We start from the raw sequence: 20,053 nt of genomic DNA on the forward strand, positions 1-20,053 counted from the left end.
ATTTGTTTATACTTCATGAAGGGGGGTGATTGCAGAAAAATATGGGGTCTTGGTAGGCGGATGGACGACTAAAAATATTACCCTCTGGTGGAGAAGAATAATGCGTGATCAACAGAGCCATTGATGTAATTTGAAAGTTGTAATTCATTTTTGATACAGTGATGGACTTCCTGAGCTCCTTGAGAAAGGAGAAAAATCCTATGTGTCTTTTGTATCTCTAGCACTTTCTTTGTGCTTGGACAATTAATACATTTCGTTATTTAAAAAAAAGATTTAGTAAGATTCTAATAATATTACCCTCTGGTGGAGAAGAATAATGCATGATCAACAGAGCCATTGATGTAATTTGAAGGAAAATTTTATTTTGTGTCTCATATAACTGACACTAGTTGTATGAGGCAACTTTTTTGTCTCACAATTTTGTGGACCCAGATTTCTATGGACCCAGAATTGTAAATTGGGGTTCACAAATTTGTGAGACAAAAATGAGCCTCATGCAACTAGTGTAAGTTGTATGAGACACAAAATAAAACTTCTCTAATTTGAAAGTTGTAATTCATTTTTGATACAGTGATGGACTTCTTGAGCTCCTTGAGAAAGGAGAAAAATCCTATGTGTCTTTTGTATCTCTAGCACTTTCTTTGTGCTTGAACAATTAATACATTTCGTTATTTAAAAAAAAAAGAATTAGTAACATTCTATAGCCGTTCAGACATACTGTTGAACTGTACTGATTCTTTTGTTTGTGCATATGTTACATAGGTGTAAGAGGAGTTTACTCTACCTGGACAATTGAAGCTGCTGCCGAATTTTTTTCCCAGTACAGTAGCTATCTAGATGAAAGGTATGCTATCACATATTGATAAGTTCTTACTTCAACTATTAGGATTGGAATTTTATAATTTTTATTGGATGGAATTAGTGGTGATAGACCTATTTATGAGTTGGAAGCGAGTCGCAGTCTGATTAAAAAGGGATTGTGTGTGGAAGCTGATTGTTTTAAACTTAAACCTTCTAAAATAGTAATGGAAGTTTGCAGATGAGGAGAACACTTTGTGCAAGGAAGTGATTAAGTGAAGAATAGGAATAGTCACCTTGCATGATGTCTAAGACGAAATGATCCAAACATATGGGATTACTTATGAAAGAGACTATAAAGGGGGGAAAAGAGTTCAGTCAGTTCACAAAATCTGTAGGCTACTCAGTTCATGTAGGGTTCAATTCCCTTTCATTTTCCTGATCCAAAAAAATCTGTTGGCTACTCAGTAGGAAAAAGGAACTGTTTTCAGGTTTTGTTTGAAGTTTGGCGTGGTGATATTGCTCTAAAGGATGAATTTCCTCATCTGTTTTTGATGGCAAATGCTAAAACAGCCACAGTAACCCATATACTTAATAAGGATTGTCGTGGGTGCTCCAGAAGTTAAACAAAAACAAAAAGTCCTAATCTTACACGATTTTGTCCTGTTTCTCATGGAGAATATTTTAGCAAACTTCGGAAGAAAGTTACTATTTGTGAGGAGAGAGAGACTTATTGCTTTTGCAGTATAGCCTGGAAGCGTAATCTAGCTTGTAAACAACTGTCGAGGATCTGGTATTTCCTACCAAGCAAATATGGAAGTTGGAGGATCAGTTATTTCATGAGTGTTAGATAGTTATTTAAAAAATGTGAATTAGTCGCAGTCCCCCATAGAATAGGAGTGTAGGATATGTATTGTATTAATAAGGCTCATTGTATTATAATTGAATAGAATATCAATAATATATTTTTCTCCCGTGCTTTCTCACATGGTATAAGAGCAACCGTGAGAGATCCTTCGCTGTGCAAAAATACCAGCGATTCCGGGAAGAACAAATAAGAAAAATGGAAAATTTTTCAGTGACCGAATGTCTGTCCACAAGAAAGTTCATTCATATCCATCAGTGTCGTGCAAAAACTAACACTACCACGAGGTAGATCAACTTCCGGCGATCAACCCGTAAAAATTTCTTTGGCAGAGCCCCTCCCGCGTACCCTCACGCGCCGTCGGCAAAATATTTTCCGGCGAGACTCCGACTCATGCGCCAGCGTGTGAGATGTTTTCTGGCCAGTTTTTGACAAAGTTTCTTTAGGACTGTTTGGTCGCCCTGTGATTCCGAGCCTACCCATATAGATTACATCAAATTCTGACAACTTTGTTCTTTTCCGGCATGAACGGTGCACTTTTCTGGCATGAACAGTGATTCCGGCGTGGAAATTTTTCTCATGTTGTGAATAGTGTATTCCTAGATATTTCTTCAGGTTTTCACTATTACAAGTGAAGAACTTGGTTTCCCTTTGAACTCATCTAACTAAGGAAAAAAAAAAGTCTCCAGCTTAACTTGTTCTGATTCGGCATTCTAAGTTAACCATACAAGTTTTAGTCAAGAATTTGAGAAATTGGTTGTAGCGAAATGGGATGTACTATGAATAGTTGGATGGTTTCTCTATCGTATTATATTAAGTTCCTTCAGTACAAAGCATGTAAACAGACATCTTCAAAGATAGCTTCCGTTGTTCAAACAAGTAATAGTGTGACTTGTGTCTCCTAATCATCATCCTCCGATTCTTGGGTCATTGATTCAAGTGCATCTGATCACATTTCTGGTAATAAATCTCTTTTCACTACTATTTCATATTCACAATCTTTTCCAATAGTCACAATAGCCAAAAGGTCTCAAACCAGTTGCCATTTGATGAATGGGAGTGGTGGAGTTGGAGCTATAGGTGCGGATCATTGGTACCGGACATGAATCAAATGGACTTTATTTCCCATTCATCTTCCTCCACAACTCCAGCTCCACCACCTACAACTCTAGTTGCAGCTCCAGCTCCATCACCTATAACTCCAGTTTCAGCTCCACCACCTACAACTCCACCACTCCTAACTTATCATCGTCGCCCGCGCCTAGCATTAGACCCAACGGATTCACGTCCTACACCTGACCTTGCTCCTACTATGGACTTGTCTCCTCTTAGTCAACCGATTGCACTTCGAAAAGGTATACGGTCTACACGTAATCCTAATCCCCATTATGTCGGTTTAAGTTATCATCGTCTATCATCATCCTATTATGCATTTGTATCATCTTTGTCCTTTGCTTCTATTCCTAAGTCTACAAGTGAAGCATTGTCTCATCCAAGATATCGACAGACAATGATTGACAAGATGTCTGCTTTACATACGAGTGGTACTTGGGAGCTTGTTCCTCTTCCTTCAGGTAAATCTACTGTTGGTTGTCGTTGGGTGTGTGCAGTCAAAATTGGTCCAGATGGCTAGGTTGATCGACTTAAGGCTCGTCCTTTGCCAAAGGATATACTTAGATATTTGGGCTCGATTATAGTGATACTTTCTCTCCCATGGCTAAAATATCATCAGTACGCCTTTTTCTATCCATGGCTGTTGTTCGGCATTGACATCTCTATTAATTATTAAGAATGTTTTTCTTCACGGTGACCTTGAGGGTGAGGTTTATATGGAGCAACCACCTGGTTTTGTTGTTTAAGGGGAGTCTAGTGGCCTTGTATGTCAGTTGCGCCGATCCCTCTATGGTCTAAAACAGTCTCCTCGAGCCTGGTTTGGTAAGTTCAACACAATTATTCCGGAGTTTGGCATGACTCGTAATGAAGCTGATCACCCTGTGTTTTATCGGCATTCTGCTTCAAATCTCTATCTTTATCTGGTGGTTTATGTTGACGATATTGTTATTACCGGCAATGATCAGGATGATATTACTAGGTTGAAGAACAATCTCTTTCAGCACTTTCAGACTAAGAATCTGGGCAGATTAAAGTATTTTTTGGGTACTGAGATCGCTCAATCTAGTTCAGGTATTGTGATCTCACAACAAAAGTATGCCTTGGACATTCTTGAGGAGACAGGAATGAAAGGTTGTAGACCTGTTGACACTCCTATGGATCTGAAATCTAAACTTCTGCCAGGACGTGGAGAGCCGCTTAGTGATCCTGCAAGATATACGCGACTGGTTGGTAAATTAAATTATCTCACAGTGACTAGACCTAACATTTCCTTTCTTGTGAGTATTGTGCGTCAGTTTATGGATTCTCCCTGTGATAGTTATTGAGATGCAGTTGCCCGCATTCTTCGGTTTATAAAATCAGCATCAGGCAAAGGATTATTGATTGAGGATCGAGGCCATGAGCAGATCGTTGGATATTCAGATGATGTTTGGGTAGGATCACCTTCTGATAGACGTTCTATGTCTGGATATTGTGTTTTAGTAGGAGGTAATTTGCTATCTTAGAAGAGCAAGAAACAGAATGTGGTTGCTCGGTCTAGTGCTGAAGCAGAATATCGAGCAATGGCTATGACAACATGTGAGCTAGTTTGGATCAAACAGTTGCTCAAGGAGTTGAAATTTGGTGAGATAAGCAAGATGGAACTTGTGTGTGATAATCAAGTTGCCCTTCATATTGCATCAAATCCGGTGTTCCATGAGAGAACTAAACACATTGAGATTGACTATCACTTCGTCGGAGAAAAAATACTCTCAAGAGATATTACTACAAAGTTTGTGAAGTCGAATGATCAACATGCAGATATTTTTACCAAGTCCCTCACTGGTCCTCGTATTAGTTGCGTATGTAACAAGCTCGGTACATATAATTTGTATACACCGGCTTGAGGGGGGAGTGTTAGATAGTTATGTAAATAATGTGAATTAGCCGTAGTCCCACATAGAATAGGAGTAGAATATGTATTGTATAAATAGGGCTCATTGTATTATAATTGAATATGTTAGCGGAAACGTAAAAGAAAGAACACAAGATTTAACGTGGTTCGGATCAAAATAATCCTACGTCCACCAGAGAACAATTGCCCTTTTTAATATTAACAAAGGAAGGGGAGATTTCCCAATTACACTTAAGAGAATTTCTCTCTTAACTCTCTACTCACTACAATGTATTGTATTATTTTGGGATGATTTCTACAAGTGAAGGAGTGCATCTATTTATAGAGGTAAAGACCTCCTCTTGATGTCATTGGTGACATCAAACTACCTCCTCTTGATGTCATGGGTGACATCAAAGGAGGAAGCTTCCTCCTAGCATCCACACCAACTCTTTCCACCAACTCTTCCAATTGGCATGCCATTGTTGACTAAACATAAACCAACATTTTCAGCATGCCATTGTTGACTAAACATAAACCAACATTTTCAGAATAGAATATCAATAATATATTTTTCTCCCGTGCTTTCTCACACCGAGATAGCTGGTGGAATCCTCTCCTTCATCGTACGACGAGTAAGGAATTCAATAAAATCTTAGTTGGCTATTTAGGCCGAGGTTGAAGTGGTCAAAGTGCAGCGCATGATGTGTGAGCTAAGTGCACATCACGGCTCACGAGAAGGATAGAGCTGCGCCAATATCCACGTGTCTTAGATGATGCTCCATCTGGCCCTTGAGGATTTCTCGGTATTAAAAAAATATTTTGAAAATGGATGGTCTCTTGAAGGAGCACTTTTGAAACATGAAATTATACATACAACACTCCTGATAAAGCAATTAAGGAGCTGTATTATAGATTGTCTCTAGTCTATAAGCTCTTCCAATTGGAATGTGGAACTGGTGTCTCCATTATTACTCTGCCATGCTTTTCATCTCTGTATTAAGCATCTTAGTTATTTTAATTTTGTTTTTGGGTCTTCACTATATCCAAAATGACTTTCTTGGATATTCAAAGGTCGTATTTTTTTAATCTCAGTGGCGAATTGCACCTCCTCTAAATCTCCAGTACCAAGCAACATAGACTTCAACATGATTTTTCTAGGAGAGCCATCATTGAACTGGTTTTATAAAACCAATTTAATAGTTTGAAGTTTCATTTGGTGACAGGAATCGGGTTGCTTTTCTGAATAGTTTGGCTTCCATTGCTAAGAGGCAATCTTTTGGACGGGCTGGATTAATGTGCCTTACAAAGTGCATTTCTTCAGCAGCTTATGGTATTGGACAATGCGGTGATATATCACCAGTCATTTTGCAAGATAAATATGCACAGGAGGAGTCTTACATGAGTGATAAAGCAGACTTGCTCGACAGTTTCCGATATATTATTGAAAGCACTAAACAACATTTCAATCCATCTTATCGGCACCAAGGTCCATAAATAGATTGTTGGTAGTGCTGAAAATTTCATCATCAGTATTTTAATTCACAATCATGGTAATCCATCTTGTTTCATCCAGTTTGTGAGAACATTCTAGCTGCTGCTGCTTCTGTGATGATTCCTCTTGACATTCCAATTGAAACACTTCTACTTCTCATTTCAAGCTTGCCGCGAGAAATTACTGATAATGGAGGTATGACAATGTGTACGTGCATATCCTTTTACCAGCATGCTGATTTGCTTTTGGAATATCTTTGATTCATCTATTTGCAGATATTGATAGACTATTTTTTTTTCAGAAGTAAATATTGATAAACAAGGTCCTTTCCCTTTGCCAATTTAGGTTCTTTGAGATCAAGGGTGCAAGATTGGCTTTGGATTAGCAGCGACAAACCTTCTATATCTGACCGTGTACAAACAAATCTCAAGCTTTTGGAATCTCTCATTGGTTACCAGAGAAAGTTGATAAGTTCTTGTCATGCAATTGGTACTTCTGTTACCTATGATGATGAAGACTTGGATTCTTGGGGATCTGAAGCAAAAAGATGGACAAGGGTGCTTTTTCTTGTTATCAAGGAAGAAGAGGACTTGAATCCAATATTCACGGTTTGCTTTCTCTATGCTTATTAGAAATAAGGACCTGACAGTGCGCTTCACAATAATTTACTGTTCTTTGCGCTATTTTGACGGATTATTTAGAACACATAACAATGGCAATTACGCCTCAATTGCGAACTAGTTTGGATTTGGCTACTGCATTCTGCTTCATTTGGACTAGTCTCATTGCAATACTCAATATATTGTCTTTTAATACACATTAGGTTTTCTCTAACGCTGGAGGTTTCACTCTATCTTCGCTGCTGATACAAATCTCTACACTAAGTAGAAAGAATTGTGTGAACACCTGACTTATATAAGTGTAGCTATACGAGACCATGCTTTAATTTCAACTAGTTGGCATCTTTATATAGATCTTTTGCTTCCATATGAATTTTTCTTTGATAAGTTCACATGGATTCAAGGGATTGTAAATGTTTTGATACAACTTCCTTCTATATGATTTTACCTCGTACTGAGTACTCTTCTATCAGCTTTTATCATCAGTGTCTAACCGGTGCATTTGAAGGTTTATGACATGGCAAACAACTTCAGGCAGCCTCCTCTATTTTATCCTTTATATGTCTAACTTGTAATTCTTGTTGAGTATGGTCATTTACGATCTTGTCTAATCTTGTGAAATTCTGAAGTAGCTGTAACTGGCTAATGGCATATTTCATTCTAAGCTTGTTTTTCTTGTGTTCATGTGCTTTCTCATCTTTATCCTTTTAGGAAGACAATAAGAATGGGGACTAAACAAACAGCTGAGGGAGGAAAAGTGGGAGTGAGAGTTGTGGATCAGGATATCCCATTTTTACGTACTTCTCTTGTCTTCATTCATTCTAGGCTGATGTGTTTCACCTTAGCTAGATGCACCCTAAGCAGGATTCTACTCTTTCATCATATAACATTGCATCAGTTGTTGTTAAGTGTCTGTTTGTTTTCGAGTGATTCTTAGAGATGACCAAGTAAATGAAATTTGGTCTTGTGATGGTGTTCTCTAAATTTGCTAACTTATGCATTAGTTCCCATACAATGTGGAGCTTATTTGGCCGACGAATTATATAATAGTTTTTGGTCCCAGTTGTTATAAGGTTGTTGTAATTCTGAGTAACTGTAGATGGCTAATAGCATATTTTCATTTCGATGCTTGCTTTCTGTTGTGTTCATGTGCTTTCTTTTCTTTATCCTTTTCGGAAGAGAATTGTGATGTGGTTTAAACAAACAGCTGAGGGAGGAAAATTGGGAGTTGGACTTATGGTTGAGGACATCTGATTTATATTTTCTTCTCGTCGTCATTTATTCTAGGCTGCTGTTTCACCTTAGCTAGCCATGTCCTGTACAGGTTTCTTCTGTTTTGTCATATAACATTGCATCAGTTGTTGTTAAGTGTCTGGCTGTGTTTGAGCAATTCTTGATGATCAAGTACATGAGATTTGGCCTTGTGATGGCTCTCTAAATTTGCCTAGCTATGCATAAGTGCCAGTTATAGGGTAGTAACACTTGTAGCAACTTGTATGCACAGTTTATGCAGGACCATGGGGATAATTTATGCGATGTGAGCAACAATTTGGAGTGGGTACCTGTGAAATTTCTCGTACTTCTCTTGAGCTTCATCCATGAGCTACAAGTACTCCAAGGGAGAGCAGTTGACTGCTTGAAAACAGGAAGCTCGAAAACAAGCCTTGAGAATTCTGACAAAGTTGGCCAATATTCAATGATGAAAAACTCGATCATTTTTGCGGAGTTCTCTAAATTGTTTTTCTCTATATTGGTTAGCTACCAGGACTCTTCTATGTTATTTCATTTATGGTTTCTCGAGAATTCTCTAAAATCCTGAACTGCCTGCTTACAGGATGCACTAGTCTCATATGCTGGAACGTCATGCAGCATTTTTTGGTCAAAACACATGGAAGAGTGTGGGGATTTTTCTGGTTCCATCCGAGGCAGGCTGGGTGGTCCAAGTCAGCGTCGGTTGTCATCTTCAATGACCAGTTCAGTTTTGCAGGCTGTATGATCCTCTATGTACATAATTTTGTGGGCATGTATACTGCATTCGTGCAGGGCCTTTGATGTTGATGTAGCATCTATAATTCATATCCTTTTATCATGGTTTTATTTTGAATTAAACGCATCTTTGTAAACTAATAATCTCTAGCATTTAGGGTCTCGACATCTAATATTTGGATATGTATGTGACTCTTTAGATGTATTCACTAATGAAAGACAACTGTTTGCATTGAAATGCGCTTAGTTTAAGATGTTGGAAGATCTGCTCTCTGTGCCTTAACCTTTGTTTTCTAATCCTCAATTTTCTATGAAAATCCTTTCTTATTCTTTTTAACAATGTAGTTCATCATGAAACTTCATTTGAAATCTGTCAGGTATATTCATGATTGCTGTCTTCTATCTTATCAAAAAAATAATTGTTGTCTTCTAGTTGTTTGTAAGATATAAGGGGTACATAATTCCCTTCCTCAAAAAAAAAAAAAAAAAAAAAAAAAGAAAGAAAGAAAGAAAGAAGTGATACCTAATTCTGTCTGTCAAATATCCTAGGTGTTTGATCTTTTGATAAATAGGGTGTATGTGGAATTGTTTCTGTAAGTGTTCAATATGTTTTCTTCACATAAAGACACAATTCTTAATGCTTCTCCGTAGGCATTTGAGCAATCAATCAATCCTTTCTCCTCATTCCCAGAATGCCTAGTTTGTTTTCTATTTTTTTTTCTTGTAATCAGATACATAATTTTCTCACTTTGTGTTCTAACAAACCTTTGGATAGGTGACGTCTATAAAAGCAGTTGCTTCCATCTTCAGTTGGTCCGCACAGTTTGGCGCTGATGCTTCGCTCAAATCTGTTGTTACCTATCTGTGGAATTTTTGCTGGAAAATTAGTAGTACATCTCTGGCATGTAATTCAGAGGTAAGTTTTAGAAAATCATGGGTATGTATAGGCATACATTAAAATGTAACGGCCAATTCATTTGACTATCTTGCTTCCATTGTTCTTTTTTAATTCCTCAACCAGATTGAGGCGGAAATCTGCCTAGCAGCATATGAAGCACTGGCTGGTGCTTTGGATGGATTAGTGTCCATGTTCTCTCTGTTGTCGTTGGATCATGTCACAGAAAATGATGAGTTAACTCCATTAGAAGCTGATGGTAAATCAGTCTTGGATTCCTTACTCAGGACTTTGCTTCAGAACATCAACAGCATAGTTGCAGTGGGCAATTTGGCACGAACTCGACGAGCAGTTTTATTGAACTGGAAGGTGATCTTCTTTGCCTTTACTTGATACATGCATAAGGTTATATGTACTAGGAGATTATATCTAGTGTATCCATATTGAACATGTGATATTCATCTTAAAAGGTAGGCAAAAGACTGAAGGAGGGTGGTGGTGGCATTGAGCAAAACAGTTGTTCGAAATAATTCGCGGTATTGAAGGACTAATAATACTTGGCATCTCTGATGCATCACCTGAAAATGAAATTAAAGAGCACGTAATTATCCTAAACATCTCCCTGTAGCTCGAGCTTGTAGCCTAAAAGCTTTGGCATATCCTCTAGAAGTAGTGAAGATGAGAACCCATGGCATAGATCAAAGAATGACACAACCCATTTGGAAAAGCTGGTGTATCGGTATTGAAGGACTAATAATACTTGGCATCTCTGATGCATCACCTGAAAATGAAATTAAAGAGCACGTAATTATCCTAAACATCTCCCTGTAGCTCGAGCTTGTAGCCTAAAAGCTTTGGCATATCCTCTAGAAGTAGTGAAGATGAGAACCCATGGCATAGATCAAAGAATGACACAACCCATTTGGAAAAGCTGGTGTATCGGTGTTGCAATTGGAATACACAAAGAAGAATGTATGTCTTACAGCTGAGGCTAGAAAAAATGGGCAAGTGGACATAGAAATAGCTATCTTGAATATTCAAAAATGTAATACAGATAGCTATCTTGAATATTATCAATGTGTTCATTTTGCTACCTAAGCAAGAAAGTTTCAGGTGGAATCAAGTTGGATTGGTCAAGAAATGGATAACGAAGCTGCTTAAAATAATTACTTATTAAAAAGAGGCTTAAATTAATACTAGTTTACTACCTGTTGTTTGAATTATTTAGACGGCAAAAGAGAAGAGAAAGATTGTTAGCTTTTGGGAAGCAGTTAGAGTAGTAAATATAAGTAGGTAATTGTTGGGGATAATTGTTGGTGTTGCAATTGGAATACACGAAGCAGAATGTATGTCTTACAGCTGAGGCTAGAAAAAATGGGCAAGTGGACATAGAAATAACAAAAATGTAATACAGATAGCTATCTTGAATATTATCAATGTGTTCATTTTGCTACCTAAGCAAGAAAGTTTCAGGTGGAATCAAGTTGGATTGGTCAAGAAATGGATAACGAAGCTGCTTAAAATAATTACTTATTAAAAAGAGGCTTAAATTAATACTAGTTTACTACCTGTTGTTTGAATTATTTAGATGGCAAAAGAGAAGAGAAAGATTGTTAGCTTTTGGGAAGCAGTTAGAGTAGTAAATATAAGTAGGTAATTGTTGGGGATAATTTTCTCCGTCGAGATAAAAATATAACCACTAGATACTTGCTTTGATGCTAGTTGTTATTATTTTAGAGGATCAGTGAGATTGTTGGAGTTTATTCTTCTTTACCTTCTTCTGGTTTAACTTGCCAGTGCATTCCTCTTTTATATGTTAATAATTTTACTTGTGGTTGTTGAAATTGATGTGCTACCCATGATAAGACGGTCTTCTTGTATGATTTCAGTGGATATGCCTCGAGCTGCTGCTATCAATTCCAAATCATGCACTTAAGAGTGAAGTTCACTTGAGAAAACATAACTTTCACTTCTCAGACACAACACTTTTATGGACTTTCGATGATCTTGTTGACAGGTAAGCACAACCATATGTATCTTCTCAGCAATCACTAAATTAGAAATTATCAGGGTTAATTCTACTTTACCCTTGAATTATGAGTTTTGTACTAACTCTCTTTCTTATCAAAAGTAGAATTCTCTACCACTAATAAATTGAAATGGTGAGGTTATTTTCTTATCTAAACTAAAGATTGTTGAGCAACACTTTGCATTAAGATTTCCTGTCAAAAGAAATTCTTCATTTTCCAAAATCAAACTTTTGTGCCTACCTCGTCAATTCTGCAGTAACCAGAGCTTTTGACATCCTTCCTTATTCCTAGCCTCGTGTAACCTGCTCTCTAACCTTACAGTTCCTTATGGCCTCTTTTTGCTAATAGCCAACCTCAGCTCCTCAATATTTTGGTTCCCCTAATTAAACCTACATGCCCCCCCCCCCTCCTACCTGCTGCACCTTGTAATACTTTCTCTCTTCTTCTTTTTTTCAAATATTTTTCTTTTAATTTTTAAAGTTTAAACTAGGCTAATGTGGGAAAACTTGACTCTTTTTATTTCATCTTTGTTCTTGTTCTTTTTAGGTTTTGCTTAGAATAACTAGGGTTTGATTCATTTTAGTTGAGAAATGGAAGGTTTATTTTGTACATTTTAGATTGTAAAGCTTAGTAGCCGAAATTTCTATTGAACAGGAAGCGTCTCTTTGGTGAGTCTTTTAAATTTCATCAACATATTGGACTTGTCATTAAATTTAACTGAAGATCTAGGATATGAGTTCATTGCCAAAACCATTTGTCTATATCATTAATGCATTTACTGCTACTGAGGTAGAGATTGATATGGTTGCAGCCTTGAGAATGCTGGAGAGGCTTCTGTTTTACCCATGCTGAGATCTGTCAGATTGATCATGGAGCAGTTAGCTTTAGGAAGGAAAGGTTCAATGGTTTCTGCTTGTCATGGCATAGACATCCAGGTATGCTTAACCTGTGTATTTGATATGTTAATTTCCTTTATTTCAAGTTGTATGTCGTTTTCACTTATTTATTTAAGTTAATTTTTCCATGAAATCGAACTTATTGATCAACACTCAGCACAGATGATGTGGAAGCTGGTGCGCTCTTCTTGGATTTTACATGTCAGCTGCAACAAAAGGAGAGTTGCTCCTATTGCTGCACTTATGTCTTCTGTGATGCACTATTCTGTTTTTGGCATTGAGAAGATGCATGAATATGAAAATGCACCTGGGCCTTTGAAGTGGGTAGGTAGTCGCCCTCCCTTCTATGTGTTTGTGCTCGGCTTTTTTTTTTTTTTCCGCTTTTCTGTGCTGATAAATTACTTAGTTCACCTGCTTACCAGTTTTTCGGAGAACTAACAAAATTCTCCACTTTCTGCAGTTTGTGGAGAAAATACTTGAGGAGGGCACTAAAAGTCCGCGTACCATTCGGTTAGCCGCCTTGCATTTAACTGGACTTTGGCTTGCTTATCCCAGTATTATAAAGTTCTATATGAAAGAGCTAAAGTTGTTAACACTATATGGTTCAGGTATGTCCTTAATTTTCAAATTAGTGCAGTTTAGCCTGTCAGTGATTATGTTATTGACTGTAAATATGTGGAGCAGTTTTCTTTCTGATGACAGTTAACTTGTTTATTTTGCATGTGCAATTTCATCCCTCTTCAGTTGCATTTGATGAGGATTTTGAAGCTGAATTGTCTGAAAATCGTGATGCCAAAATTGAAGTATCAGTGCTGGCTAAAAGCCCAGATCCTGAGCTGACTGAAGTAAGTTAATACCATGTATTTTTGGAGATCACCCTCTACAAGCATGAACCTCTACTGGAACAAAAGCATGAAGGCAGCTTTCTGATTGATGTCATTTTGTTGTTCTTAAACACTAGAAGAACACTTACATTATTGCCCATAATTTTGTTACGCCTACTGATTTTTTATCATCGTTATGGTACCAGCCATCCTTCTTTTAACCAAACGACGAGTATTTTATAAATTGAGTTCCTATGAGTTGCTATTTCTGTTTTGTCAGCAGTCTTAAGATTTTAGGCAAGTCATGTTATAAATGAGAATTGCAGTTTCTGGACTTAGAATTTATTTGACAAAAAATTACAAAACGTTTTATATAAATATTTCCTTAATTTTATATATTAAGTTAAAAGTTAAAAGTTAATCAACTAGATGAATTAGGATAGCAACTTATGGTAATTTATACGGGTGTTTTGGGGGGGGGGAGATTATCTATTTAAATTGGAGAACCTCATAGTTACTGTGAGGAGTTGATCCAATGCATCTTATAAGTGACTGACGCTTCATGCTTTCCGTTTTATTTCTCTTTGTTTTCTTTTCTTAGCTAATCGTTGGAAAATAAGTAGTACAACTTACACCAAAGTTATTGTTCTTTAGCTTCTGTAGACAGTATTTAATGTTTAGAGTATATTGGCTCCAAACCTCCCCCCCCCCCCCAAACCCCCATAATGTCCTAACATTCAACAAGTTTCTGATGTGAGTGATCCTATGCTGGCTTTGTACCAGGAATTCATCAACACAGAGCTCTATGCACGTGTATCAGTGGCAGTTATGTTCTATAGACTTGCAGAGATAGCCAGCATGTGCAATGAAGATAGAAACAATAGTGCTGCTCTTGTATCTGGCAAAATGTTCCTACTGGAACTTCTCAATTCTGTGGTATTGGATTCTGCTCTTGTCATCCTTGCTGAACCCCCCCCCCCCCCAAACAAAAAAAAAAAAGAACCCAAAATCCCCCCAACCCAAACAAAAGAAAAGCAAACTCTTACAAATGAAGGGGCTTAATATTTTAGGTATATTTTTTCAGCTAACTGTTGCACCAAATTTTTGGTTTTGGTATAAACTTGTAACTGAATGCTTAGTTCAAGAATATGTCAACGTATACAGTAACCACTTGTGTATTTGGATATCATTATATGGATAAGAAATTATGCATTTATGCTTAAGTATGTCATGTTAAGTACCTGACTCCCAATACTACACAACTATGTTCGTAACAAGCGCACCTGAATTTTGTACACTCATTGTTGACTATGCTCCACGTAACTTGTTTGTGGAGATACCAACTTCTAGATTGTTTATGCAGGTGAATGACAAGGATCTAGCTAAAGAGTTGTGCAAAAAGTACAGTGCGGTAAGTACTTTGGTTCACAGCTCTTCCTCTCTGTTATAAGCTTAAGGAACCAAAGATAGGAGATAGTCAAGGTCTTCTGGTTTTTCCTATGAGCATTCTAGTTCTTGTGATTTTTCTTAGATGCATGTATTCTGCTTTTGGTTATAAATTCTCTAGTTCTAGGAGTTCACTCAAGGACTCTATTGATATTTATCTGAGTTAGAGGGACACCTTTTAGTACTGGTGTAAATTATCTCTTTTAATGGTTAAGTGCCATAATCTAAGACTAACACGTGTGCAAGCTGCTCCTTATTTCTGTTTTCTTCTCTAAATTTGTGTAGCTTTTCTTAACTAGTGTTGTGATTAGCCCTTGTCCTTTTTTGGTTTTTGCTCAAATATTAATTATTCCAGTAATTCCTTAGTGCTGTTTTTATAATACAGTTACCTTTCTCTCAAAAAGGCCCTTGTCTTTCCTCTTCCTGGGCAGATTCATAGGCGCAAAGTTCGTGCATGGCAGATGATATGCATTTTGTCACGGTTTATTGATCAAGATATAGTCCAACAAGTTACCTATAACTTGCATGTATCTCTCTATGTAAGAACCTCTGCCTGGCAATCTCTTATTTGTTCTTTTTCTGATTGACTGTTATCGCCACCAGAAAGAAGGAAAAGAAAGAGCCCAATTTTACTTACCAGTTGTCTTAGGATAAAAACATTACTGGATTTGCATAACTCTGGGTTTGGAGATGTTTGTGCTAGATATTCATAGATGTCTTCAACTACCCTTTCTAATTGCACACTGTTTCTTTTCCACTGAAAATTTGGAAGTTGCTAGCTATTCTACATAGCTCTATACTACTTTACCTTGGGCATCTCATTTATTGGGTATTCCAGAATTTTTTAAGCACATCTACAAATAAGAAATAGATTCTATTGGATACCAACATTGTGGTGTAGCTACCAGACGAGCAGTAATTATGACAATTATTCTTGTTATAATATTTTTGCAATAAATACATTATTTATAGGGTGCTCGAAGTCTAGCTATAATTGTAAATTTTCATAAGATTTGGATGACTATCCACTAACTGTCGCATGGAGTATCTGGAAGAATGAAATGGGAGATGCTTTGAAGAGAAAAAGGAAGTGATTCATGCTGTTAAATAACATAGAATTTGCCCTTCCCAAACCCCATTCTTTTTCCCCTCCCTCCGCAAAAAAGAACAAAAGAAAAAAAGGAAAAGAAAAAGGATTCGACTCAGGTAGTGTTAGGTCAAAATTCTCAAGGGTTTCATTAGCATCTGCTGCTTCATGCAATATATACAGTTTTGTGACATATTTGTACATGAAAGCCAATATCTCTTTTTGGGTAATGGATATAGTGTCCATATGTGCTCAAGTGATTGACGTCTATATCGAGCAGTTCCATTGCTGATCCTAATGACTCTGACTGTTCTTTTCCATGTAGAGAAATAATTTCCCTTCGGTTCGGCAGTATTTGGAAACTTTTGCGATCCATGTCTACTTGAACTTCCCGTTGCTGGTATGGAATTCTCTGATAAATTCATAAGATTGGATTTTTCTGTGTTGTGCCATTTGACGTTTTGATCTTTTGGGTGATGACTAGGGTTTATTTTTCCTTATTATGTAGTATTCTCTTTTTCCCTGAAGTTTATTTTTATTCTCTTCATGTTTTTGTTTTTGTTTTCTCTTTCTATATGTACGAATTTCTGAATATGTGAATATCCTGGGCAAGTAATTATCCTAATGTTTCAAATGTTCCTTCTTTCTGCCAGCAAGGAAAATTAAGTGCAACGTGTTATAATAAATAAGCTTTTCCCCCAAGGTTAAGATATTGTCTTGCTGTTTCTATTCCTCTTTCTTGAGGAAAATTCAATTTTGGTCCCTTTATTAACTTTGTTTGCTCTATCTGTCTCCTATTATTATACTTAAGCTTTAATCTATTGAACTTTTTAAGAGTTGTCCAACTTTAAATGTAACTAAATAATTGGGCATTGACCAGTTAACAGCCCTTTTAAGTGGCACATACGTCTTTTAGGTAAAGGGAATAGTGGTTTGCATAGGCGTGTGACATAAGTGATGACACTAGAAATGAATAAGTCTACCCAAAGGTGGCACACAGAAACCACATAGTTATGGGTTAACAGAGCTGTTAGAGTTAGCTAATTCCATTCAAGATTGAATTAGATTTGCAAAATTTGATAAAAGTGAAGGTTAAATGTGCGAGATGGATAAGGTTGGGACACAAGTGCTAATATAGCAGAATTTAAGGACTAAAATTGTATTTCCTCTTTTCTGGCTATGTTGATCCGTAAAGATGTGAAGCCTTTGAGGATTAAAAGATATGAATACTTTTCTGGCTACGTTGATAGGAAAAGAAGATTCATTCTGCATTAGTGGGGAAAGGAACTGAAACCCAGGATGGACTAGATGTCTTATGCTAGCTGGTTTTGCAGCATCAACGAGAATACAGTTACTCATTTTTGCTAAATAAGAAATCTACAGTTACTCTTGAAGCACAATAAAAAACCCACTTTTTGCCGCTCTAATGCAATTGACAAGCAGCAAATGTTGAACTATCTTTACATGTTAGTGTGGCATGAGAATTGTGCTGGTGAGAGGTAGCATTTACCCGGTGGAATTAATCGAGATGCTCGCAAGCTGGTCCAGAGACTCCCGTCATTAAAAAAAAAATGTTTGTGTGGCATGAAATTACCCAATCATTGCCGACTGCCGAGAAAACAATGCTCCATAACATTTTACCTTTCATACCGAACCTAAATACTTCAATTCAGGCCAGTTGATCTAGAAATAGCTGGAATGCTGAAGCGTCCCGATATTACCAATAGGATCCCTTCTATAATCACAGGGAAAAGAGTGCTTACCAGAAGTCAGAACAGATGATTATGATTCTTACCATTGTCTTTACGCATGAAACAGAAATGAGTAAAAAGCTTATTCAATTTGTGTACTTGTGACCAGTTGTGTGTTAAAAGTCACTAGAGTCAAAGACAATCTCAAAGTTTTGGTGGTGATCAGAGCCTCTGGTTTCCATAGAGCTAAGTAGAAGTGTTCATGCAAGGCAAACCTAAAGGGAGTAAAACGACTTGACAAAGAAACATCTACAAGTGTCTGGCATGAAGCTGAATACAACGCATAAGCTTATACTTTTACAGACGAATATTCTTTAAACTTTGCAACAACAACAACAACAACATACCCAGTATAATCCCATAAGTGGGGTCTGGGGAGAGTAGTGTGTACGCAGACCTTAGCCCTACCTGGCGAGGTAGAGAGGCTGTTTCCAATAAACCCTCGGCTCAAGAAAAGGTGAAAAGAGAGAGAGGAAGAGACGAAGAAGAAAGAAAGAATAGGGGGACAAAGGACGATAAGGAGAAGGGGAGAAAGACAACTATAGTAACAACAACAACAACAACAACGAAACCAGTAACAAAAAATAGCATCAAACAACAACAGACTGGAACATACGATACACAGAGTGGATGAAAAAAAACAAGGGAGCTACTAATACTACTAAAAAAGAACGGGGAACTCTCGACTACCTACTAGCCAACTACCTTAATCTTTGACCTCCACACCCTTCTATCCTGGATCATGTCCTCAGTGAGCTGAAGTAGCGTCATATCTTGCCTAATCACCTCTCCGTAATACTTCTTCGGCCTTCGTCTACTCCTCCTCAGCCCCGCTACGGCCAACCTCTCACACCTCCTAACAGGAGCATCCGTACTCCTCCTCTGCATGTGCCCGAACCATCTCAGCCTCAACTCCCGCATCTTGTCCTCCACGGGGGTCACTCCCACTTTGTCCCGAATAACTTCATTCCTAATCTTATCTCTCCTGGTATGCCCATACATCCATCTCAGCATCCTCATTTTTGCTACTTTCATCCTCTGAACATGGGAGTTCTTGACTGGCCAACACTTAGTCCCATACAACATAGTAGGTCTAACCACCACTCTATAGAACTTACCACACATGGGAGTTCTTGGTGGCACCTTCTTATCACACAAAACACCGGATGCGAGCCTCCATTTCATCCACCCCGCACTAATACGGTGGGAGACCTCATCATCAATCATTTCTGCTACTTTCATCCTCTGAATATGAGAGTTCTTGACTGGTCAACACTTAGTCCCATACAACATAGTAGGTCTAACCACCACTCTGTAGAACTTACCTTTTAAGTCCTGATGGCACCTTCTTATCACACAAAACACGGATGTGAGCCTCCATTTCATCCACCCCGCACCAATACGATATGAGACCTCATCATCAATTTCCCTGTTACCCTGGATTATAGACCCGAGATACTTGAAACTACCCCTCCTTGGGATGACTTGGGTATCAAGCTTCACGTCCACGTCCGCTTCATGAGTCTCGTCACTGAACTTACACTCCAAATATTATGTTTTGGTCCTGCTCAACTTGAAACCTTTAGATTCTAGGGTCTGCCTCTAGACCTCCAGCCTCGCATTGACCCCGCTCCTCGTTTCATCAATCAACACTATGTCATCGGCAAATAACATGCACCATGGCACCTCCCCTTGAATGTGTCGCGTCAGCACATCCATCACTAGAGCAAATAAGAACGGGCTAAGAGCCGATCCCTGGTGCAACCCCATCACTACTGGGAAGTGATCTAAGTCACCTCCTATTGTCCTCACCCGAGTCTTAGCACCATCATACATGTCCTTGATTACCCTAGTGTAAGCTACCGGAATGCCGCTAACCTCCAAACATCTCCACAGAACCTCCCTCGGAACTTTATCGTACGCCTTTTCTAGGTATATAAACACCATGTGTAGGTTCTTCTTTCTCTCCCTATACTGCTCTACCAATCTCCTCACCAGATGAATGACTTCCGTAGTCGATTGCCCTGACATAAATCCAAACTGATTCTCGAAAATAGACACACTCTTTCTCACCCTGACTTCCACAACCCTCTCCCAAATTTAAACTTTGCCAAAACACATAATTTGTCTTTGTCATTCTTCATCTTTTAATGGGCATGGTCCCATTCTATATGAACGAACCTGCCATATGAAAGTTGATTCTGAAGTGTATTAATTGCTTCCTTATACTCAACAAGTAGTTTTTTTTTTTTTTTCAAATTGTAGCAAGTTTCACCTGTTCATGTGCCCACCTGATCCATATAGCCACTTTAGAGAATATTTTGTTGTTGTAACTCTGATGCACAATATTACTTTATGTGCATGGGGCCCGTAA

General features: G+C 37.9%; 1 protein-coding gene across 2 annotated transcripts in view; it reads left to right on the top strand.

Moving 5' to 3' along the window:
- The window catches only part of LOC104224633 (uncharacterized), a 44,955-nt gene that overhangs the window by 9,024 nt on the left and 15,878 nt on the right, over positions 1-20,053 (top strand). For both annotated transcript variants that reach the window (XM_070152990.1, XM_070152989.1), the window contains exons 9-25: positions 763-844; positions 5,876-6,138; positions 6,226-6,339; positions 6,490-6,752; positions 8,269-8,517; positions 8,599-8,754; positions 9,526-9,666; positions 9,772-10,014; positions 11,535-11,662; positions 12,487-12,610; positions 12,734-12,895; positions 13,032-13,179; positions 13,316-13,416; positions 14,179-14,331; positions 14,759-14,806; positions 15,273-15,380; positions 16,254-16,328. In XM_070152990.1, coding sequence (XP_070009091.1) covers positions 763-844; positions 5,876-6,138; positions 6,226-6,339; positions 6,490-6,752; positions 8,269-8,517; positions 8,599-8,754; positions 9,526-9,666; positions 9,772-10,014; positions 11,535-11,662; positions 12,487-12,610; positions 12,734-12,895; positions 13,032-13,179; positions 13,316-13,416; positions 14,179-14,331; positions 14,759-14,806; positions 15,273-15,380; positions 16,254-16,328 — 2,558 coding nt within the window. The remainder of the gene's footprint in view (positions 1-762; positions 845-5,875; positions 6,139-6,225; positions 6,340-6,489; positions 6,753-8,268; positions 8,518-8,598; positions 8,755-9,525; positions 9,667-9,771; positions 10,015-11,534; positions 11,663-12,486; positions 12,611-12,733; positions 12,896-13,031; positions 13,180-13,315; positions 13,417-14,178; positions 14,332-14,758; positions 14,807-15,272; positions 15,381-16,253; positions 16,329-20,053) is intronic.

Source organism: Nicotiana sylvestris, chromosome 8 (assembly GCF_000393655.2).
Source record: "Nicotiana sylvestris chromosome 8, ASM39365v2, whole genome shotgun sequence".
NCBI lineage: Eukaryota > Viridiplantae > Streptophyta > Magnoliopsida > Solanales > Solanaceae > Nicotiana > Nicotiana sylvestris.